Genomic DNA, 25,486 nt, shown 5'->3' on the forward strand with positions numbered 1-25,486 from the left:
TCTCATTAAGTCAACTTTGTAGGTTTGGTTTGGTTTGGTTTATTTTGTTTAACGTCCTATTAACAGCTAAGGTCATTTAAGGACGGCCTCCCGTGCGTGCGACATGTATGCGTGTGGTGAGTGCGTATGTGTGTTTTGGGAGGCTGTGGTATGTTCGTGTTAAGTCTCCTTGTGATAGGCCGGAAATTTTGCCGATTTATAGTGCTATCTCACTGAAGCATACTGCCGAAGTCACCCAGCAGCACACCCCACCCGGTCACATTATACTGACAACGGGCGAATGTTGGGGAACCATATACTGTAGTATAATTTTTATTACTTTTGTATTTAGATTTATTTTAACTTACTACAAAAGGTTCAATAGATCTTATTTGACAAAATCAAAGAATTTAATAACAGGACTTAATTATCAAAACTTTACAAAATAGTCTTCGAAATGCCATCTGCACACAGGTAGAATGCACAGGGACCTGTGTAAACAGTTCGCAGTGTGTTTCTGTTTTAAGGCCCACACTGCCACGGAAAATATATTTACATCAGGAGGCGCATTCTACTTTGCAGGCCCCTGACCGCAATCAATTTCCCTCTTATGTTCTACTGAAGAAAAAATAAATTGAAATATTTTGAAACTTTGCCAGAAATCTGGTTTGCATTTGATAAATAATCATCTTTTACAATTATAGTAAATTTCTCTTACATTTTATTGTAGAACTATTCTCTCAATTTCAAGCTATTCAGATATTGAGAAAACACTATCTTCCGTATTTTTCAATTCTTTGTTACAGTAATTTTATAACATTGAGATAGCTTATGCAAGAAATATTGAAAAAAAGTTTTCACAGTTATCCCGTAGATGTTTACTTATAGAGAAGGGAAGGTGAAAATCAGCCTGGTCTATGCTGTCATGGTTGTCCTTGGACAAAACACTTTTAAGTACTTTCGTTACTGTTAATGGTGTTAGACGGGCCGCCAATGTGTTGTTCAGTGAGGTATTCACAAACTACTACAAAGAGACCCACCTCTAAATAAAAGGGTGATTATCACAGGAATCATAGAAAACAAACATGTAAGAGCAAGATATTTATTTTCAGTGCTGTCGCGTGGTTGTGTTCTGGATGGCGGCATACGACAGCCCACCTGCATATTGTTCAGTTATGTAGTCACCAATTACTACAATGAGAACCAGCCTCAAACTTAGAGATGCCAGTTATTTTTCAGAAACCGGGCAAACTGCTATCTACTGAAAGGGTTGAAAATGTTTTTAAAAGGAAAAACATGATTCATTATGCTTGATTAAGCTTCATTTGCATAAAGTATTGTTCAGATTGACTTAAAACAATTTAAAACCTGCTAATTACCTATATTTCAACCGGGAAAGATAAAGGGAGATAACTTGCTCATCTGGTCATGATGTTTTAAAATGAATTATAAATTATAATGTAGCAATTATTGATATTTCCCTTTCTACTCATGAACGATCAATAATTGATCATTGATTGTTTAAGAAATGATGATGATCGATCGATCAAGAACTTTATAACGATTCCAAACACTACTTATGAGAAGTTGAAAAATGTTCAAATAAAAAAAAATATTATAGACAATCCTAATTTACTTGACATGGACCACTAACACAGACACTGATCATGACTTTGAACAACGGGGAAATTCTCGAAATGCCATTTTATTGAAATAGCTTAAGCAAAATTCCAAAACATTTTCCTTCTCTTTTTGTATTTTGGTTCCCCTGGGCAATAAAAAGAAATGGGATTTTCTTCACGCAAGCATGAATTATTAACCTTTTCCTCGAAGATTGAAATTGGGGTGAGTTAATTCCCATAAAATCATGAAGATTTACATCTGAACAAGTTAATCCCTATATCTTGAGGAAATTGGTCCAAATTTAGATTTTGTAGGTACATCATGGGACATCGGTTACTTTCGTAACATCACTTTAACTTTTTTTTTTTTTTAAACAAAGTGGCCATCATTTCCTGGCTTTTGATTGTTCCTAATTAAGATATTGTCTGATTTTTCAGTCACTTTCCTAGCCTGATCACATTTTAACAAAATGGTTGCTATTTTTGGTCTCTGATTGGTCCAAAGTAAGATATTGTCTGATTTTAATGACATTTGGTTTGTAAGTCCATCACGTGACACCGGCAACTCTCGTAACCTCACTTTCACATTATAACAAAATGGCCGCCAATTACTGGCCTCTGATTGGTCCAAATTAAATTATTGTCAGATTGTAATGACATTCCATACCTACATGTGCATCATGTACACAGGTCCCTCTCGTAACCTCAATTTCATGGTTTTAACAAAATGGCCGCCATCAACTTAGCTCTGATTGGTTCAGATTTAGATATTGTCCAATATTGATGAAATTTGATTTGTAGGTACATGATTGGACAGCGGTCACTCTTGTAACCTCACTTTCACATGTAAACAACATAGTGCCATTTCCTGACCTCTGATTTGTCTGGATTTAGATATCGTCCAAATTTGATATGCAAGTACATCAAGGGACAACGGTTCCTGTCGTAACCTCACTTTCATGCTTTAAACAAAATGGCAGCCAATTTCTTGCTTTCCGATTGGTCAAAATTTAGATATATATAGTTATATTTCCATTAAATTTGGTAAAAGGAGGCATTAGGGGACTGCAAGTTCAACTTTATGGGTATTATTTTTGTCTTAGGAAGCACACAGTCATTTTATTGGTCGAAACTTAGATTTTGAGCGGTTTTGATGAAAACTGTTGAAACAGAGTTATCGCCCCTCACTACACTTCATTCTTTCTGTGACATCCTTCAGGTGTCACCACACTAGTAACTTAGAGTAACATTGAATCAACCGCAGAAATATTGTTTTAAAGAAAAAAAAAATCGAACTGAGGATGTTTCAGTTTTAATAAATTATTTATTACAGAGCTGACTGCCAAAGGAATGTAATTTCCTAATTTTGTTAGAATAAAAATCGATCAATGTACATCATATCAATACAATAACAATATAGACTAGATCTATCTATTGGTTACATACTGATTGTTTATTGGCATTTAATTGAATAGATGCTCTTTTTCGACAATAAATCGCTTTTGTGTTGTTACTTGGCAAAATTCATAGTCTGTATAGGGATGGACATTTCTGTATTGGGATAGGCATTTCTGTATGGGGATGGGCATTTCTGTATGGGGATAGGCATTTCTGTATGGGGATGGACATTTCTGTATGGGGATAGGCATGTCTGTATGGGGATGGGCATGTCTGTATGGGGATGGGCATTTCTGTATGGGGATAGGCATTTATGTATGGGGATGGACATTTCTGTATGGGGATGGGCATGTCTGTATGGGGATGGGCATTTCTGTATGGGGATGGGCATTTCTGTATGGGGATGGGCATGTCTGTATGGGGATGGGCATTTCTGTATGGGGATAGGCATTTATGTATGGGGATGGACATTTCTGTATGGGGATAGGCATTTCTGTATGGGGATAGGCATTTCTGTATGGGGATAGGCATTTCTGTATTGGGATAGGCATTTCTGTATGGGGATGGGCATTTCTGTATGGGGATAGGCATTTCTGTATGGGGATAGGCATTTCTGTATGAGGATGGGCATGTCTGTATGGGGATAGGCATGTCTGTATGGGGATGGGCATTTCTGTATGGGGATTGGCATTTCTGTATGGGGATAGGCATTTCTGTATGGGGATGGGCATTTCTGTATGGGGATAGGCATTTATGTATGGGGATAGGCATTTCTGTATGGGGATAGGCATTTCTGTATGGGGATATGCATTTCTGTATGGGGATGGGCATGTCTGTATGGGGATGGGCATTTCTGTATGGGGATAGGCATTTCTGTATGGGGATGGGCATGTCTGAGTGCTGTTTGTTATAATGATATGTATCTTGTAAATATCGTTGATGCTAACCAGATACAGTGCCCATAAAAGTTCGAACAATTCCTGTAAATTATGAATGAAGTTCATTGAACTGCAAGGGAATTTCAGGGACCATACGTAAATGGGTAAATGGGAGGTTCTTTTACAAAAGTTTGGTTGAGGTTTGAGGGCAGTACTATAACAAAGGCTTCACATTGGTCAAAATTGAGTCTGCTTAAGTTATCATTTTACTATTTAAAGCTATATAATCCTTCACATGTTTTGGTATAAAGGCCGTCTTTAGATCCATTTTATTGAAATAGAGTAAAATGGTGAAAGAAACAATATCTTTAATACACTAAAGTGCACCATTAGTCAAGAACAGTGTTCTTAATTGTAAATATTCCGGATTCCCGGTGTGTGTTCCGGATTTTTTTAGTGATCTTGATTGTGAATATTCCGAATTGTTCGTATTCTGGATTTTGAATGTTCCGGATAATAAGTGTTGCAGATTGTGAGTGATCCGGATTGTGACTGACTAAGATTGTGAACTTTTTGTGCCACGTTTTGACTGTTCCGGATTGCGAGTATTCCGGATTGTGAGTGACCAAGATTGTGAGGTTTTTGTGCCACGTTTCGACTGCTCCGGATTGTGAGTATTGCGGATTGTGAGTGTTCCGGATTGCGAGTGTTCCGGATTGTGAGTGTTCTTGATTGAAATGTAATGCCGGATTGTGAATTTTCTTGACGATGTTAATGTTCCGGGCTCCGGATAGTATATGCATGTTACAAATTGTTACTTTTCACGGATTCTGCATTTTTTGAATTATGGAAAACTCGCTACAAATTCTGATAATCGCGGCACAGCGTAATTTATTCTGACGTCACATCGATCGATTTCCAATCTACCACCGCTCATTCACCGCCTTCTTTTCGCTAGTATCAGGTTACACACAGCCTAGAATCTCTCGTCGACACACTTGATCGATCGCTTTTTCGAAAGTCCTTTTAAATTTGTCGTCAGATGACATTTGCTGTAAAGCCTACTTCACAGCACTAACCGATAAATATTTATTTTGAACAATATACCACGTGATTAAATGTTCGGTTTCACCTGGGATTTTACCTGGTGTGTGTACTGTTTTGAATCCCGTAGCGACTCTGTACCTGCAATACTCCGTTACAACACCTGAACGTGTGTACAACTGACCTGTGAAAATGTCGAACAGTTCTGGAGGAGAATACTGGATTAATGAAAGCATTAAAGATGAACCTTTTGAGGAGCGGTATGCGCTAGGACCTGAACTTGGAAGGTAAGCTTTAATGTATAAATGTATAGTCCGAATGGTCGTAACAACAGTGACCACATAGGCCTAGTGTACACATCGCATAAGTGTGTATGGAGTTTAATCAGACTATCGTTATGGACATGCTCTACCCGGCCAAGTTTACTGAACTGTCGGTCGCCATTATAAGATGGAAACTTAATTACGTTGCCATGGCGACTACGAGTACTAAACACACGCGAGTTAATTCGAAACACGATGTTTTATTCCAATTTTCTCCCGAGTTAATTATTACTTCTATAAATTATTTTGTACAATATACAATAATAGGATAGCACGTGATGATCCGATAGGGACTTGTCTTGTAAACAAGTTGATTTGTTTGACTCTACGTATTAAGGTAGTATGCATGTGTAACCTATTTTGTACTATATAGCACTCACAAAGCTACACACTCCAATGTCTTAGCATGAAGTAAAGCATTATTGTCTGAGTACAAACAGTAGTGAAACTTTATGATAGTATAAGAAGACAGTCTCTAAATGAGGCAGAGTCATGTAGGCGTTGAAAATAGTATAAATACCTTTATCAAGCAACTGTCACCGCATTGTCGGAATACACACACCAAATATATTTTAACAACGTTTAAAAGGCGAACATATTTGGATCATTGTTGATACTGTTTCATTTCAAAATGATTATTTTTGATAATTGTTACATGCTCGCCACTTTTGTCTTTATTTGCCCTCGACAAAATAAGCTTATATCTTAAGACACTGACCATGTATTCTCTATATACCTGTAGCTGAGTCTGAAATCTGTCACCTCTATCGTACTGTATGTAGTGAATAAAACGACGAGTGGGGGTCATAATGTTATATACATGTATGTACTTTAATGATTCCTAATTCACTGGATACAAGTATGTTATATGTCATGATGTTATATATGTACTTAAATGATTCCTAATTCACTGCATAAAGGTATGTTTTATATATGTATCTACTTCAAATAGACATGTCGATATAGTATATGTCACAATTTACTCTTAAAATGTGTGATCATGGCCGTTTTTGTGGAAGTATCTAACTACTAGCTAGTATAGCAAATGGTTTTAATACAGTTACACATACACACGGTACGGTGTCAACTGACGTTTTATATAATACAACAGTCTATATCTACGAAAATCATGCCAGCGTGATATTTCATTTAAATTCTAAATATATTTAACATATTTATCCATATATACAATGTTAAATTCTGTTATCTTATACAGGAGGCTATCAATATTCTCTAGTCAAACTTAAACGGTTGTATGTAAATGTAAGGTCAAACTTTAAAATCCGAGCTAAGTGATGGTGACGTCACCTGTCCGATTTAATTAAGTAAATGGTAGGTAGATCGCTCCCGATGGAATTAAACCTACCGTCTTATACTTTCACGTCATAAACATACCGTGGTATCTGGGGTCAAATTAAGCCCACTTAAGCCATACACAGACACTGAAGGTGTTGTTAGCTTAATCCATCGCCTCGCAGCATTTAAAAAAGATTAATAATCGATCTTATGAATATGTCAAACCTCATGAAAAAGTAAAGGAAAAACGGAAGTAAAAAAAAAAAGGAGAGAGAAAACAGCAAATCTCGTTCAAGAAATAGAGATTTCATTATCCTAAAGCTAACTAGGCCCCGAATACTTTACAGTATGATATAATTACGACGTGTACAAGTGAATGTTTAGCAAGTATCTTCAGCTTAATTATACACCATACCGAAAATGTCCTGATTACACGTGCGTGTACGTCAGAGTTTTAATTTCAGGATTTGCAATTTGAATATCAACCGAAGTATTATCTACATTTATGTATAGGTAACTCCTCCTGTACCCCGTAACTGTTCTACTTAATACATCGTCAATGATCTTTTCATGAAAGGTCCGAATTATCAAGATACATTAAATGCAATATAAATATAAAGAAACTTATGCTAGAGAATTGGTAAAACGAGAACATGCTGCATTGGTTCACTATCAGGGAGAATTAAATACGTTAGGGCCATCATTCTAAAGGAATAGGCAGCTTACATTAAAAGCCAAAATGAAAACAAAACACTAGTACTCTTTTAACATCAGCCGCTTACCTTAATCTTCACTTACAGAGTAACCACCAGGGACATATTACAACTGAGCTGTTTGATAAGCGTGATGATTTTTATTCCTCAATTATTAATTTTCCATTTCTAGATAGCTCCTAAAATACCTACGGTGTTTATATGTTTCAGTTGATTTGCTATTCGAGGATTTGTCTCCCATTATCACTATTTCCGTGACCGATGTCGATTATTACGGAGAAACTTACATAATAATGTAACAACACAAAGTTTTGAGAGAAGCAGGTGAATGAAGACGATATAAACGTCTTGGTCGGCGTCGTAATCGCATTTGGAAATATTCTATCTATTGGTCGTATATGAACTAAGACATGTTTGATGCTTGCTGTTATACCTTGTGGTCCCGTTGTCACATTTCTTGTTCTCGTTTTATAAATGTGATGTAACCCGGATTTAAGTTTGTGTGTTGTATGTGACCTTCCGGTTACATGTACACCTTTTTTGCTTACGCGAAATAAGACTTGGCCACTTTCCCTTTGATTCAACCCGATATTATTGTGGTAGAAACAGGTCACACAACTCTTGATTTTTGGATATGGAATTTATTTCACACTCGTAAGTTATTTTTCAAAAGTTACAAAAGACACTCGCTAAAGCTCGTGTCTTTTGTAACTTTAAAAAAAACTTACTCGAGTGAAATAACCCTCATATCCAACAATCACTCGTTGTGTAACCTCTACATGAATGTATACCAGCCATTGTCTATTATTCAGTACCTAAACAGCAACAAAAATCACGGCATAAAAATAGAACTGCAATTATAACTCATAACTTATAAAACGAGGTCAAGCGGAAAAAAAACATACATATAAAAATCAATGAGAATAAGAAGATGGGTAGCGACAAACGAACCGACAGGCTTTAATATGGAGTGGCATCGCTCTTCACAATTACAAAAGTTGTAAAATTGTATAACTTTATATAGTTCGGCTGTCCAAATTCCCTGGTTTTGTTTATTTGTTCTGTGAATGACGGGGTCATCCTAAAGCCTCTTCTAATTAAAGTGTCGTCATACTGAAATGTCATTACATGCATTAAGTATTTGGATAGAAAAGAAATATCACAAATTGTCTAATGGATGTAAAAGATTAATTATGTGTGGAAATCATTGAACGCTTCTTGTAAATCAGTGAAGCAATACTTCAGACAGGTATATAGTTTTGATAAATCCTCCAAAGACGGTCCGAATTTCATCGTGACTTCGGTTATACTAACATAAACATAAAACAAGTGTAAATCGTATATGCTTTCAAAAATATATAACTTTCAAATATTTTTAGAGAGAAAAAAAAATCAGAAAATCAATTTCTTTTGTAACCCATTGCTGAAGAATTGATTTGTGCTACACCCACAACCTTTCTGTAAAACGAAGATTAAGTTAAGATTGAAATAGTTACAATGTAGACAGGGAAATTTATATTTATCTCACGAAAGTTATTAATTTCAAGGACATTTTACGTGAGGAACTAGCAGGTGTCTGTTTCAGGATATTACATTTATTGGTCGCATATCTCGAGGATTGTCCATACATTCCGACAACGTTTATTTCATGCCCACCATAACGGAACATGTCTATAAAAGGATTGACAAGGAAATGATTGTACAGAGATCTCAAATAAAATCAAAATAACTAGTTTAACTACGCCCACTCTATACTGAAGTAAAGAAAGTTTAATGGATATAACATGATTTTACTACACAAATAAATAACTTGAAAATGTCTAGACTGATGATGTTCAATTTTACACAGAAGACGAACACAGAAAATGCGCCAGATTTAAAGAATCATTTGAAATGAGGGACTTTCCTTAATTATGAAATGGTTTTCTATGGAAAATATAATTCAGTTAAGGAATAATGACAAATCTGAGCCAGATTGACATTGTTCCATTTTATACAGAACCAAGTAGGGTCCAATTGTCCGGATTAAAAGAACGATTTTTTATAAAGAAACAAATAAATCAGGTTATCCGAATCGTTGAGGTTAAACTGCATACAGAAGTAGATGCACTTGTCTGTAATTATTTAAACTATATCTGTCCTATAAGGATGCCGAACTGTTCTAAACTAATTTACTTCCATTCTCCCTTTTTACAGTATAACAGTCCTTTATCATTACTAATTCCTCCTTATTTTATTGTTTACAGGGGCACAAACTCAATCGTCAACAAATGTACCATTCGTTTGACTGATGAAGCATGGGCAGTAAAAACCATCAACAAAAGGGTGAGTCGAAATAGTTATTATGGCTATGGTATACTCAGAGGTCAAGGTCATCACCATACGCATGGATAAGTTTGTTGGGGGGGGGGGGGGGGGGGGGGGGGGGTATTCGCTAAAACATTGCAGAGATATTGCTACCGCATTCTGATTGAATATGGAATTATGGTAAATTTGGACAATAGACAACATATGCAATATTGAATTAGATTGTTTTTACGTTTAAAAGAATATATAAATAGGGTGTCTATGTGAATAGGACTAATTCAAGGGCCGCCATTTAGTGTCATTACTGAAATGTCACGCCACAGACATATTGGTATGTTATCTCACCGTCCGGTATAAGGCCGCCATATAGTGTCATTACTGAAATGTCACGCCTCAGACATATTGGTATGGTATCTCACCGTCCGGTATAAGGCCGCCATATAGTGTCATTACTGAAATGTCACGCCACAGACATATTGGTATGGTATCTCACCGTCCGGTATACTGACAATGGCATTGTTTCTGTGGTCCTACTAATTAGGATAATAGATAAATAGATAATAGCATGTTACCTTACGTTTACAATATATATTTTCTACAGCGCCAACAATTCGTTAAGGCCTGCCCAATGTTGAATCGTTACTATGGGGATGTGATAAGACACCGTAACACAATGTTGAATCGTTACTGTGGGGATGTGATAAGACACCGTAACACAATGTTGAATCGTTACTGTGGGGATGTTATACATTGTAACACACCGTAACACAATGTTGAATCGTTACTGTGGGGATGTGATAAGACACCGTAACATAATGTTGAATCGTTACTATGGGGATGTGATAAGACACCGTAACACAATGTTGAATCGTTACTATGGGGATGTGATAAGACACCGTAACACAATGTTGAATCGTTACTATGGGGATGTGATAAGACACCGTAACATAATGTTGAATCGTTACTATGGGGATGTGATTAGACACCGTAACACACCGTTGAATCGTTACTGTGGGGATGTGATGAGACACCGTAACATAATGTTGAATCGTTACTGTGGGGATGTGATAAGACACCGTAACACAATGTTGAATCGTTACTGTGGGATGTGATAAGACACCGTAACACAATGTTGAATCGTTACTGTGGGGATGTGATAAGACACCGTAACACAATGTTGAATCGTTACTGTGGGATGTGATAAGACACCGTAACACACCGTTGAATCGTTACTGTGGGGATGTGATGAGACACCGTAACATAATGTTGAATCGTTACTGTGGGGATGTGATAAGACACCGTAACACAATGTTGAATCGTTACTGTGGGATGTGATAAGACGCCGTAACACAATGTTGAATCGTTACTGTGGGGATGTGATAACACACCGTAACACAATGTTGAATCGTTACTGTGGGGATGTGATAACACACCGTAACACAATGTTGAATCGTTACTGTGGGGATGTGATAAGACACCGTAACACAATGTTGAATCGTTACTGTGGGGATGTGATAAGACACCGTAACACAATGTTGAATCGTTACTATGGGGATGTGATAAGACACCGTAACACAATGTTGAATCGTTACTGTGGGATGTGATAAGACACCGTAACACAATGTTGAATCGTTACTATGGGGATGTGATAAGACACCGTAACACAATGTTGAATCGTTACTGTGGGGATGTGATAAGACACCGTAACACAATGTTGAATCGTTACTGTGGGGATGTTATACATTGTAACACACCGTAACACAATGTTGAATCGTTACTGTGGGGATGTGATAAGACACCGTAACACACTGTTGAATCGTTACTATGGGGATGTGATAAGACACCGTAACACAATGTTGAATCGTTACTGTGGGGATGTGATAAGACACCGTAACACACCGTTGAATCGTTACTGTGGGGATGTGATAAGACACCGTAACCCAATGTTGAATCGTTACTATGGGGATGTGATAAGACACCGTAACACAATGTTGAATCGTTACTGTGGGGATGTGATAAGACACCGTAACACAATGTTGAATCGTTACTATGGGGATGTGATAAGACACCGTAACACAATGTTGAATCGTTACTATGGGGATGTGATAAGACACCGTAACATAATGTTGAATCGTTACTATGGGATGTGATAAGACACCGTAACACAATGTTGAATCGTTACTATGGGGATGTGATAAGACACCGTAACACAATGTTGAATCGTTACTATGGGGATGTGATAAGACACCGTAACATAATGTTGAATCGTTACTATGGGGATGTGATAAGACACCGTAACACACTGTTGAATCGTTACTGTGGGGATGTGATAAGACACCGTAACATAATGTTGAATCGTTACTGTGGGATGTGATAAGACACCGTAACACAATGTTGAATCGTTACTGTGGGATGTGATAAGACACCGTAACACAATGTTGAATCGTTACTGTGGGGATGTGATAAGACACCGTAACACAATGTTGAATCGTTACTGTGGGGATGTGATAACACACCGTAACACAATGTTGAATCGTTACTATGGGGATGTGATAAGACACCGTAACACAATGTTGAATCGTTACTGTGGGATGTGATAAGACACCGTAACACAATGTTGAATCGTTACTGTGGGGATGTGATAACACACCGTAACACAATGTTGAATCGTTACTATGGGGATGTGATAAGACACCGTAACACAATGTTGAATCGTTACTATGGGGATGTGATAAGACACCGTAACACAATGTTGAATCGTTACTGTGGGGATGTGATAAGACACCGTAACACAATGTTGAATCGTTACTGTGAGGATGTGATAAGACACCGTAACACAATGTTGAATCGTTACTGTGGGATGTGATAAGACACTCTAACACAATGTTGAATCGTTACTATGGGGATGTGATAAGACACCGTAACATAATGTTGAATCGTTACTATGAGGATGTGATAAGACACCGTAACACACCGTTGAATCGTTACTATGGGGATGTGATAAGACATCGTAACATAATGTTGAATCGTTACTGTGGGATTTGATAAGACACCGTAACACAATGTTGAATCGTTACTGTGGGGATGTGATAACACACCGTAACACAATGTTGAATCGTTACTATGGGGATGTGATAAGACACCGTAACATAATGTTGAATCGTTACTGTGGGATGTGATAAGACACCGTAACATAATGTTGAATCGTTACTGTGGGGATGTTATACATTGTAACACACCGTAACATAATGTTGAATCGTTACTATGGGGATGTGATAAGACACTGTAACACAATGTTGAATCGTTACTATGGGGATGTGATAAGAAACTCTAACATAATGTGAGCTTGCCTACGATGTCTAAGGGACTAATTTAAGGTGATACGAGAACCATTCCCGAGTATGAATAACTTTATTCTAAACTATATAGAATTTTATAGATTCGAGATTTACAGTGCAGTATAACTAAACTTACAAGGTTCCATGAGTTGAAAAGTCATATTCATGTGCTTTTAGACGAGACCCTGTCGAAGGGAAGTGGAGAAAGAAATTGGTCTGCTGTTGATGCTGAATCACCAGAATCTGGTAAGTAATCAAACATTCCATGATTATATCTCTGAATTATTATAGATTTAACTTTTATACCTTTTTATGTGAGCCCTGTTGTTTGTATGTTTAGTTTAATATCTTTTTTTTTCTATCGGTTGTTTTGAATGTCGTGTTGAGGTTTATGAAATGATTATGCATCTTAATACACTTCATCTAGAAATGAATTTAGCTCTGAATCTAGAATATTAAGAAAATCAGTGCTATCATCTAACACGTTACGTCCATGGAGGGCTCCTAGATGTTAAGACATATTTACATTTGCAGTAACTTACACTATTTGAACGATAAATTTCAATATTGAATATATATTTTCAGTTAATTTAGGCATGTAACAATGAAAATATTGGCAACGTTTAAAAGTACATGTATCTCGTCCACACGCCAACAGTGAACAGAGAAAATAAACTGTTAAACTACTTAGTACTCAGATAAGTTGTGTATTTCAAGCCGCTTGTCTAAAACGTTTGTATATATATATATATATGTGTGTGTGTGTGTGTGTGTGTGTGTGTGTGTGTAATCTTTATAATCTTTATCCAAACCATTGTCCAGTGTGAGTGTTAACATCTTAACACCGAGACTACCCAGACTTATCCAATAGGGATTGATATCATAAGTCAATGTGTAATAATACCACGTGTCGATTTCAATTAATGTCGAACAAGACTGTACATTATAAATTCAACTGATATACAGGTATATATGAAACATTTAATCACTTTTGTGATGCACATAAACTCCGGTCGGCTGTAGCAATGCATTTTATTGGTCATAGCCTTAGTACATTGCACAAAATGTAGGTTAAACTTGATAGTAATGTTGATATTTTATAGGGCCATAGCTTATATGCATTGATAGGATGTAGGTTATATTTGAAAATCATGCTGGTTTTTTTATAGGACCATAGCTGTAGTACATTGTACAGGATGTAGGCTTTTTGATAATACTGTTGGTACAGCACATTGTACAGAATGTTGGCTATTTTTTTATCATAATGTTGATTTTTTAACATGACTTCGTTAAGATTGAGATGATCTTCGTAGTTAATTAAAATTTCGATCTGTAATCGCATCTTGTGTAACTCGTAATTAATAAATATAAATAGCATATATAGCCCAAGTTCTTCTACATGAAGGTCCGATTTACAGTGTAACCAGTACTATTGTTTTAGAATTGGACGCTCGATCTAGTATATTTACACTGTATATGAAATCAAATGTCAGAATTGCGGGGTTTGGTTAGTATTGTATTGCAAATCAATATTACGATTGCAAACCTTTCATCTACAGATACGCCTGAAGGAAATTTACGAGACCGAAACCCATCTACAACTTGTCCTAGAACTCGCTAAAGGTGGAGAACTCTTCGACAGGTAAGCGGATATTGGTCTCTTTCCTGAGTTACCATTCCTTACACGTCCTTAGTTTGTAAGCGGCATGTCTAGTAAGGTAATTTTATATGTATAAGATTGTGGCAGCTTGAAAAAACATTACCTGCGAAATTTCTTATAATGATACAAAGGTAAAATTGATACAGGAATGTCCTATAATGATACAAAGGTAAATTAAATACAGAAATTTCTTATAATGATGCAAAGGTTTAAATTAAATACAGGTTCTGGATTTTTATACACAGTGAAACATTGTATTATATGCTAGTAATTAGAAGTCAGTTCACAAATGTGAATTTGATGTGAAAATTAACTGATTAACAGTATTTTTTTTTTCATGAAAACCTTTCAGAATATTTTATTACATGTATCTAATAAACAAATATATAACAGGTAAATCCTCTCACTACCTTTACAAACAAATGAAATAAATTTGAATTCTGAGATTATGACGAATAGTATAAATGCTGCACTGGCTCCGATTAAACATTGCGTTCAAGATGACATAATCATAATAATTGTGACGTCACAATTCCCTAATATAAATTTCCAGTTATCGAGATAAATTCAATGCAATTCCATCCGTTTTCAAACACGTCTCATATATAACACACATTTTCGCTATAGAAGTTTTCCTTTTTAGTTTAAAATCATGTTTACAACGGCACTATCAGCTTATATGATATATTATCTTATATTGACTCTTTGTTTCGTCAACAGCATTGAGATCCGTGGGACTTATACCGAAAAAGAGGCTGCACATATTATGAGAGACATTCTGGAGTCTGTGCGAGTAATATGATTTATTTATTCATTCATATTTATTTTTCATTTATCTGTTTGATAAATAATTCAATTAATATATCCGTCATTTATTTATCTTGTATATCTAAAGATATATGCATTGATAAATGTAAATAATTACATATTTTTATCGGCAGTCTTATTTTAGCACTTTTAACAATGGTTATGATTGCGCTAATTTCAGTTTCATTTATGCGGGTATTTTGCGCTATTCTGAAATTTGATTAAACTCAATTTTGTTCACACCAAAACATGTGCGTTTACAGTACTAAAGTTAGAAAAAAGTAGCTGAGCTGAATTTACTGTATGATAATAATTACATATTCATTCAACTTATTATTCTGAAACTAATTATTAAATATAGAGATTTAGAGATAGCTATTGGCTTCCCACTAAGTGCTTATGTCGTTTTACTATATCACTGTCGTCAAAATCTCTTCTATATACAAAATATAAACTCGTTTAATCTCTATATTATCTCTGTGTTACAACTATTTTCGGTAACTAAATTTATTTGCTTTGCAGTATATGCACGAGAAAGGCGTCATTCACAGAAATATTAAGGTAATATTTTCTCGTCCCTCCTGCTCATGCTCACTAGTTGGTTCACTACTCCAGAACTTATTCTATAAAGTTTTCTGAAAGCTATTTCCAGGCCTGTTGACTGATAAACTATATACTCGGGATTTTCAACCATGTGTGTTTAATCTACTATACTGAAATTCCACGATTATGTTCACACCTTGAAGTAATGCATAGTCTTTAATACGAGCCAATAGTTGTGATATACACATAATGTGTGATATAAGAGTTAATCAATGACATGTTATTAACTAGCCACTTCATCTTTTGTTTCAGCCCGAAAATCTCTTACTGGAGGATCTAAAGGATATCCCGAGAATCAAATTAAGTAGGTTCAATATACGAATTGTATTGTAACTGTAAACAACAACACTGTTCTAAAATATATAAACAGATACTCAACAAGCTAGTGGAAATTAAAATGCAGGAATTCACATTTACGGTTACAAGAGTTTGTAGAAATGCATGCTAATGTAAGGAAAGTTTGATGGTTGCTGTCGCGACTTCCATTGGTCGCATGTTTTGCCAAAAACAGCAAGGCCTATGCTTAGGCATGATACGTACTAACAAATGGCCAAGTTACTTCTGTTTAATTGTCCCAGAAAAGTGATTTATAGGCATGTCACTGGATTTACTAATTATGTGAACCTACATACACTGTATGTAGTGTTCATTTCAAGTAAAACAATGTTTCGAAGCATATCTATTTTTATATTAAGGAAATTTTGATGATATTTTTCTGGGTTTTTTTTTTTTTTTTTTTTACGGCGATACTTTTTCGTTTTATAGTCATTAAAAAGTTTTAGAATTACCTATTTTGAGTTAATTGGATATCAAAAACCGAAATATTGCGTAAGAATGAAGCATTTATATTATGTGTAAACGATGTGGCGAATCATATTCTTTTTTTTTTTTACCCCAAAAGAGGTAAATTTAATCTGGTTGTTGTTTATGTAAAACAAGGTTAATACACTGCTACCTCTTTGAAAGTCTTTGCCAGGTTTCTATATGTTTGAAATGCATTTATTGATACTTACATACAACATGTTATCAAAACGCGAGCTATGCTATTCACCAATAACTTTAGTGAACACTAGAAAGAAATATAAAAAAAATACTTCTTTTTCGGCAGTTCAACAGTTCAAAAGTTGGAGGTTTGAAAATGTACTTTACTGTTCTTCATTTTTTAACCACGTATACTCCATATTAATGTTTGTTTGTCTGGTGATATATGTGGGGAATATTTTCAGCTGATTTTGGTCTGTGGACGATACAGGAAAAGGAGGTTCAGATGAATATGGTGTGTACTTCTCCTGACTATAGTGGTGAGTACACAGACACCGAGGCGCACATGATACTCTGTATCTTATATTCCTGGTACCCTAAAACTACTTATAAGTGGGAGCGAGACGGTCTCCTGAAGTATGTCTGGCGGGCGCTCTCCGTGAAATATATCTAATAGGCGAATTCTAAAAGAAAGACCTAATTGTATGGTTTGGTAATGCTATAACATAATTATTTACTACATGTTCTAAGGAAACACGACAGTCTCCTAAAGGTCTGACGCTGTCCAAAATGTTTATCTGCGCTCCCTTAAAAGGTTGCCAACATTCAACCCTATCCATCGTTGCATGTGTTTCACAATAAATATTCTTATTTGTCCGGCCGGCAGTGAATCTGTACATGTACCATACAATGTTAAACTGTTAAATGTATTATACTAAGTACATGTTATTCTTTATGTACATGTACCATACAATGTTAAACTGTTAAATGTATTATACTAAGTACATGTTATTCTTTATGTACATGTACCATACAATGTTAAACTGTTAAATGTATTATACTAAGGTGCATGCTAGTCTTTATGTACCATACAATGTTAAACTGTTAAATCATTCTAATATTGTTAGGTCCTATAGAAAGTTTGATATCTGACAGGGAAACGTTATGACTTTTTATGAATACTAGTATTGAATTTTGCTGGGTTTTTTTTCTGTATAATAAGGATACAAGTATACGTTATCTAAATTCTTTGCACTGATTTTATTAATTAAATGCCACAGGCTATATCTGGGTTAGCTGTTACTTCCTTTTCTACCATCTAACCTATATATCACGTGAGTAAGAAACCTCAAATAATAAGACGTTAGTTCAAGGTAATAACAACATTTCATGCTTTTATAAAAGCCTACCAGTAAAAGGGTGGGATGAGTGAATTCTGAACTCTCGTTTTCAGCTCCCGAGATGTTGCGAGGATTACCATGTAGTAAAGCTGTAGATTTGTGGAGTTGTGGGGCCATCGCGTTTGTTTTGTAAGTAAACAAGTCACGTTTTATCTTATACTGGTATGCGTTTATCAATTTGTAATAATTGCTTAAAGTTTTTTGGGGTTTTTTTCAAATGTATATTTCTTAAGTCTTTGTTGCTGATTCTTTTGAAACATTTTGACATTTTAAATATCTTAATGTAATTGGAATCTTGTTACATTATGAAACTGCGACATGAAGATTAATTAAAGGGTAGTGATGTAAAAAAATACGTATGTGTTTGACCAGACTTGCTGGCTACGAACCATTCCTAGACGTACACGGAGACACGTATAAAAGAGTGATAAAGGTAGACTACTCCTTCGATGAAAACATCTGCTCGGAAATCAGTGAAAATGCAAAGGTAAGATGTAAATGATTATAGATAAATGGGTATACCTCATCCTTTCTCGTGTTTTTTTTTTTTTTTTTTTCACCTGCATATTTACCTAGGTAAACAAAAACGAAGGGAATAACGACATGATAACAAAATACTAACTCTAACTCAACTCAAAATCTGTAAAACGTGGGTAAGATATTAACAGAATGTAAAGTGCATCGAGACCATTGAAAAAGTAGGAGAAGACCCGGAAGGGTAAGAGACATCTGGGGTTTCAATTTCAATGGTAATATTAGGTTTGTCGATGTTCTTTTTCTGTAGGATTTTATACACAAGATGCTCCAGGAGGATCCAAAGAATCGAATGAGTGCTGCTGCCGCTCTTCGACATCCCTGGGTAAGAGGAGTTGCCGCCAAAAATGCATGTCTTCTGCAGACGCAGGAAAGCATCAAGGACTTCAATGCCCGACGGAAGTTTAAGGTATGGTCTATATCGTGTACGGATATCCTTAGTGAATCCGGAATCCAATTTGACTATCAATGAATATTTACAAGTTAATTTAATGTACTTATTTTGTAGCCTGGGCAGTCGTTCAATAATTTGATACATGAAACCTTTATTGTAAAATTACCCCAAGAACAGAAAGATAATATTACTTGAATAAAGCGATATATTGTCGATATCATATCAGAGAACTAAAGAATAAGATAATATTACTTGAATAAAGCGATATATTGTCGATATCATATCAGAGAACTAAAGAATAAGTAGGAAATTAGTATCTAAATATCAAATGTATTGAGAGTGGGGGTGATACTCATATCGCTGATAAGCACGAAGGACTGTAAAATACACACGTTTGAATGGCACATTTCATTATGAACTTAGAGACAGATAAATGTGCACCATACAGATGTTTCGTCTTTGTAAAAGGTAGGAATACCTAGAAGGACAGTCAGGAAAATAGGGATGGTCATAACAAAAATACATGTATCTCAAACAAATGTTTATTTAGTTTCTTTCAAAAGAGAATCAGCATAATACCCAAATATAGGGGAGTGGGAGGCAAGACATATGATTTAAAAAGTCATGTGACAAAAAGCGTCCTATCAAATACCTGTTACAAAGATGAGATTAAATAAGGTTAATTATTGTAACAGGTTGATAAGGTTGAGACTGGGGATACCTCTCTGGATTCTGCCCCTTTGATTACAAACCAAATGTCTGGAGAGTGACATACTTAAGCTGGGCGACTTCGTGAGTAAAACGCGTGATTACGTGTCACTGTACGGCGTGGCTTGCACGGTCTAAACGTGCTTCGCTTGCACGATTATAAGTGCTTTAATCACAAGTTAATGGTTTGCACATAGTTTTTGCGAGTGTCTGCTTCTCACGACATTAGTGTGTTTGAATCGCACTGTCCTAAGACTGTTACTGCCTTGATATTAATTCAATGACTTTTAAGACCGCTTCAGTACTGTTTAAATTTGTTGAACAGTTTTATTGGTGAAGTCAATAGGTGAGGTCAATAGGTGATGACAACAGATCAGGACAATAGGTGATGACAATAGGTGAGGTCAATAGGTCAGGACAACAGGTCAGGACAATAGGTCAGGACGATAGGTCTTGACAAATGGTTAGGACAATTGGTTAGGACAATAGGTCAGGACAATAGTTGATGACAATAGGTGAGGTCAATATGTGAGCACAAAAGGTGAGAACAACAGGTTAGGGCAATAAGTCAGGACAATAGGTTAAGTAGATAGGTTATGACATTAAGTAAGGACAATAGATGAGGACAATAGGTTAGATAAATAGGTTAGGACAATTAATGAGGTTAATATGTGAGGACAATGGGCGATAACAACAGGTTAAGGCAATAGGTCAGGACAATAGGTTGAGTAGATAGGTTATGACATTAAGTAATGAGGTCAATATATGAGGACAATGGGCGATAACAATAGGTGAGGACAATAGATGAGTACAAATGGTTAAATTAATAGGTGATGGCACTTAGTGCTCTGATTATGGGTTACTAACTTCTGAGAAATTTCTGTCTGTCTGATCACAGGACTGTTTGGATGATGCTGTTTTCATAAGTTGTTCATTTGTAAGGAAGCTGGTCAAATTCCAAGAACACTATACTGTTTGGTTTACAAATGGCCAACTTGTTGAGTAAAATGACACTTTGCATATTTATCATTTTCCCCCTTGGATTGCATGCTCTCTAATATATTACACTGTATCAAGCATAATGGATCAATACATTGTTTACTTCATAAAAATCAGAGTGTTTGGTTTTAAAGGGACATCACGGTAAAAACGTTGTAATTTTCAATGAATGTACGTGTTTTGTTCCTTTCCAGTTATGTTTCTGTGCTGTCCCAATGTTCACAGTCGATCCTCATGTCCAGCTTGACCACTTGACTTAGTTGGGAATCTCCCTCTAAATTTAGCGCGGAAATTATTTTTAAATCATCACGTAACTGTTTTGAAATCGAGGCAACACAAACACACGATAGTTTACAAGGCGAATTGGATTAGTTGGACAACGATATTATACAGTGGTTTAAATGTTAAATAACACGTTCTGTATATATTCCGGCACATATATTTATGTGTAAATAAGTGTAAACACCGTACATATAGTATAGTGACAGTAGCGATGTACTGGTACAGACTGTATAAATATTACCGAGTTTGTGTAAATATTACCGAGATTGTCATGACCTACTATCCAGCAATCAAGCAGAATACGAGCAGCGTCCGTATTACTGCTGTTTTCATGTTTGAACTGTATTGTACTGCTTCCCCAGTTTAATTCAAGGATTGTGTTTGACCCATTTTCCAATTATTCTCTTCATTGCGGAAGCTGTAATCGTTTTCAACCACAGTCTATTCACATTGGAAGCCATTTTTGTTTTCAGGTGTTTTAGTGTGTTGTGCGCATGCGTGTTATCGTATATGTCACAAAATTTGCATATTCGGACTATTGATCAACGAATTGTGATAACCTTTTTATAATTAATAATTGATGTTTTTTTATATACATATATCATCAAATTCGATTGGTTATTGTTCATAAGGATATTTTTTTTAAAGATATACCCAATAATATGAAAAAATACAAAATAAAAATTGGTTTACCGTGATGGCCCTTTAAAGGTTTTTTCTTTTAAATTCTTTCTTATTTATTTTTGATATTTGGTTCTGGTTTGTGAGGTGTTTAGTGGTCGCTTTTACATCGTATCGCTAAAGTTTGAATGCGAGGTTTTATAAGGTTTCTTCAAAAAAAAATTAAACATTTTTTCTCGGTGCATTTTATTATTCTACCAGATCTATTCATGACTCTATATATTTTATATATTTATTGTAATTATTTTTATTTTACCAAGCTTTCCTGTCCATAGCCCTATGTACTGATATACCACTCATACCATCTGATTCAATCATACATCTACAGCTTGTGCATACTTTTTCTGTATTAAGCTAAGTTAAGTTTAGTTATAAGTATACATACGTATTTTCTTTTTCTGTAGTCCCTGACGCATTGTGCAATGCTTGGAGCCTGGATTACTCGAGACCTACCTGACGTAGAAACAACATAGTATGACGTCATTGTTCAAATGTTTTTACAGATATAATAACCGTGATAAAGTCACCATTGTTTACAAATGTTAAAAACACCGAAAGACAGTTTTTATTCAAGATATTATATACGATATACGGATTTGCCAACACTGTTTTCATTTCTGAAATAATTCAAGGTCTATGAACTATACTGTCTACAAGATTAATTTGAAATAAAACTGAACGTATGAAGACTACATATGTACATTGATATAGTATGATTTGCACGTGTGTACCCAATACATGGAGATTCCTATGTGATTTTTGTATGAATCACGTCATAGTCCCCAAAGTACCTGGCGTAACCTTTCGTGTCATTGTTACTGTTCTTCTGCAAAACGCCTTGTCCACCGATGCACAATGTTAACGATTTCAAACTGCATTTCACGGCGAAAAGATGTTCGTGAATTCTAGAAAACGAGGAAATAACAGATGGCTTGATAAATCGACAATGTTTCACTCATTGGATATCACCGTACGATAACCTGGACTGTACAGATTGTGATATCCATAATTAACAGTATTTCCTGATAGCATTATCTGTGATAATCTATTATTGTGTTGTAGGAAATATTTACTATTATAGATGTACATACTCATTGGATTGCCTTAGCGCGTCATCTGGTACCTGTATAGCAGATTTAGTTATGAGACAGCTGATTTTAAAGTTACAGTAGTTTCTCTAATTCCTTTTTTTTTTCTTTTTAATTTGGGTTCGACTTCTGTTTTTACCTAATTTTCAGAATGTTTTTTAAGTCTCGTTTGTACTATGTTACATGTGTCCCCTTTGTTCTAGCAGTTCGATAAATCTCTTTGATATTGTATAACATAAATGTTCTGTCTGTCCAGTATATCTTTTAACGTTGATGATATGTATATCGATGTTCAATCTGTTAATTACATCTTTAAATGTTGATGTTGTGAACATCAATGTTCAAACTTGTTCAGTATATCTTTATATGTTGACATCATGTACATCAATGTTAAAGCTGTTCCCTTCTGTGGTAACGCTGTGTTGTTTGTGTCGTTCATTTCACTGTTGCCATGTGATCATGTGAGATTCAACTGTAACCTGGTAAATCATTGATCATACATTACTGTATCTGTCTGTCCTGTAGGTTTCGTATCTTCTAGGAATGGTATACAATAGCAGGAGATATGTTACCTCTTGCTATTCTGTAATTTTAAGGAATTATTTAAATGTTATATCATTAAACAATATTCATGACGATCTCTACACTTAAGTCTCATTTTAGTTAAGCCAGATATATAGAAACACCTGACGAGGTCAGCATGTTACCTTTATATTTCAGTTTCAATGTAGACCATTATGTATATATTGAGTATAGATTATATAAAAATGGCTTTAACTCCTTTTCCACTCAATGTATTTTGTCGGATATCTTATATCCATTTAATCAAAACCATCTGTTCTGATGTCTGATTAAACAAATTCTGTGAAGTGATCCAGTTGATTCTGTTACGGTGACTTGCAAAACAATTCGAAAAATATTATATTTTAATTCAAATCATGAGTCATTGCTATACTTTGATATCATAAAGATGATTCATGGTTAAGTCTTAAATATTCTTTTCTACAAATCAAATTTAAGTTTTATGCAAATATGATAATCTTGTCATTATTGAACTGTATGGTTACGTATTTAACGATGTATGCAAGAAAACAATAAATATATATCAATGTACATTTTACGCTTGTTTTATTGTTGTTTGGATTTTTTCTATAAAATAAGTACAAGTCCCTTTATTGCCATTGATTAGTATTTCATCAAAATATAATGTGTTCAACTAAGCAATTAATGTAAAACTTAATAAAAAGTCTACAAATAAACAATTAATCTACAACTAAATAAAAAGTGTTCAAATAAACGACTAGTGTACAATGTAACAACTACATGAAGTTTACAACTAGTGTACTATTGAAGAACTATTTACAATCAGCAACTAGTATACAACGTAACAACTAGTTTACAACTAAACAACTAGTGTACAGCTATACGAATAATGTACAACTAAATAAATAGTGTAAAACTATATAAATACTGTAAAACTATATAAATAGTGTACATTTATATAAATAGTGTATAACTATATAAATACTGTACGACTATATAAATACTGAACAAATATATAGTGTACGACTATGTAAATACTGTAAAAAGATTAATGCACAACATCATAACTTCTGTACAACTAAGACTGCATACAAACAACTAGCGTACAACTAAATAAATTTGCACAACTAGTGAACAGCCTAAGAGCAACTGTACAACTAAACCAGTGTACAATTTTACAACAGTACTAATGGGTTAAACGGCGAAGCGAAATATTTTACCCCAGATATATGGTCCTAAGCCTAATTTAAATTCCAAAGCTCTTTTGATTAATCCATTTTGTTTTTCAAGTCTTCCCTTCTGGATACTGTTCATACACAAGGTATCAAGATGCCATGTAGGCTGCTGACTAATTGATTTACTTCAAATAATCTATTTTGTGAAACACAGTTCGATAAAAAAATGCTATTCTATTAAATGCAAGGGGAAATAGTCTATCAATATTTTTGTAAATTTTGTTTTAAAATATTCAATATTATTTACATTTTCACATCAGCATCAAATATAGTAAAACTGATCACTTCATTACAAGATTTTAACAGTTCGCATGAGCGATCTATTTTTTTACCACCTCAGACTTGAATGTCAATTTTGTTGAATTGGGTAACATTTTTTAACACGTATATACATGTAAACACAAGTGGAATAGCTGATTTATATGCTAAAATATAATGCAGACAGTTCAGAATAATATATCTAATATTCTAAAATGTTAGAATTCGTTATTATGATGCCTGAGTGATGATACTAACATCCTAAAAGGTTAGAATAAGTAATTATTTATTTCTTAAGACATTAAACAAGCTCGTACAATTCCATTACAAGTTCATGCCCTCAGTTTCCGGGTCAAAACCACCCTCATCCTCAGACCACACCCACGATGCTTATATCGTGTTAATTTTTGTACAATCGAAATCAGCACCATTCAGTACAAATTATAGAGTTAGATCAAGTAGAGCCAAAATTTGTTATACTGCGTCATACAGTTTTCTATTTTTGACTCATCAGTGATATTCAGGGCCTAAAACGGTGTTTCCTAGAAGGCGACTAATGAAACTCTAAAATGTTGGAAGAAATTCAGAATATAATGGAGAGGTATACTAGTCCTATATACATGTTTTGAACCGT

The 25,486-nt window shown here is 35.0% G+C and overlaps 1 protein-coding gene across 2 annotated transcripts; it reads left to right on the forward strand.

Moving 5' to 3' along the window:
• Positions 1 to 4,884: 4,884 nt before the first annotated feature.
• LOC117334522 (calcium/calmodulin-dependent protein kinase type IV-like) lies at positions 4,885 to 23,936 on the forward strand. Of its 2 annotated transcripts, XM_033894199.1 has the most exons (13): positions 4,885 to 5,208; positions 9,500 to 9,578; positions 13,076 to 13,144; positions 14,458 to 14,540; positions 15,279 to 15,351; positions 15,888 to 15,926; positions 16,221 to 16,272; positions 17,195 to 17,269; positions 18,184 to 18,259; positions 18,503 to 18,617; positions 18,915 to 19,073; positions 19,754 to 19,850; positions 22,133 to 23,936. In XM_033894199.1, exons 1-12 carry the CDS (start codon positions 5,114 to 5,116, stop codon positions 19,826 to 19,828), a joined length of 990 nt encoding a protein of 329 aa, XP_033750090.1. In that variant the 5' UTR covers positions 4,885 to 5,113; the 3' UTR covers positions 19,829 to 19,850; positions 22,133 to 23,936. The 2 variants fall into 2 exon arrangements, with proteins under 2 accessions (XP_033750090.1, XP_033750091.1); XM_033894200.1 differs by lacking the exon at positions 19,754 to 19,850 and having other exon boundaries at positions 4,896 to 5,208.
• Positions 23,937 to 25,486: the final 1,550 nt, after the last annotated feature.

The sequence above is a fragment of the Pecten maximus genome, chromosome 9 (assembly GCF_902652985.1).
Source record: "Pecten maximus chromosome 9, xPecMax1.1, whole genome shotgun sequence".
Lineage (NCBI taxonomy): Eukaryota > Metazoa > Mollusca > Bivalvia > Pectinida > Pectinidae > Pecten > Pecten maximus.

Bases quoted from the DNA above. Each gene is read 5' to 3' on its own strand.
- LOC117334522 (XM_033894199.1), top strand. From the start codon at position 5,114: ATGTCGAACAGTTCTGGAGGAGAATACTGGATTAATGAAAGCATTAAA. The intron at 15,927-16,220 runs GTAATATTTTCT...CTTTTGTTTCAG, and splicing joins TCATTCACAGAAATATTAAG to CCCGAAAATCTCTTACTGGA. The intron at 16,273-17,194 runs GTAGGTTCAATA...GAATATTTTCAG, and splicing joins TATCCCGAGAATCAAATTAA to CTGATTTTGGTCTGTGGACG.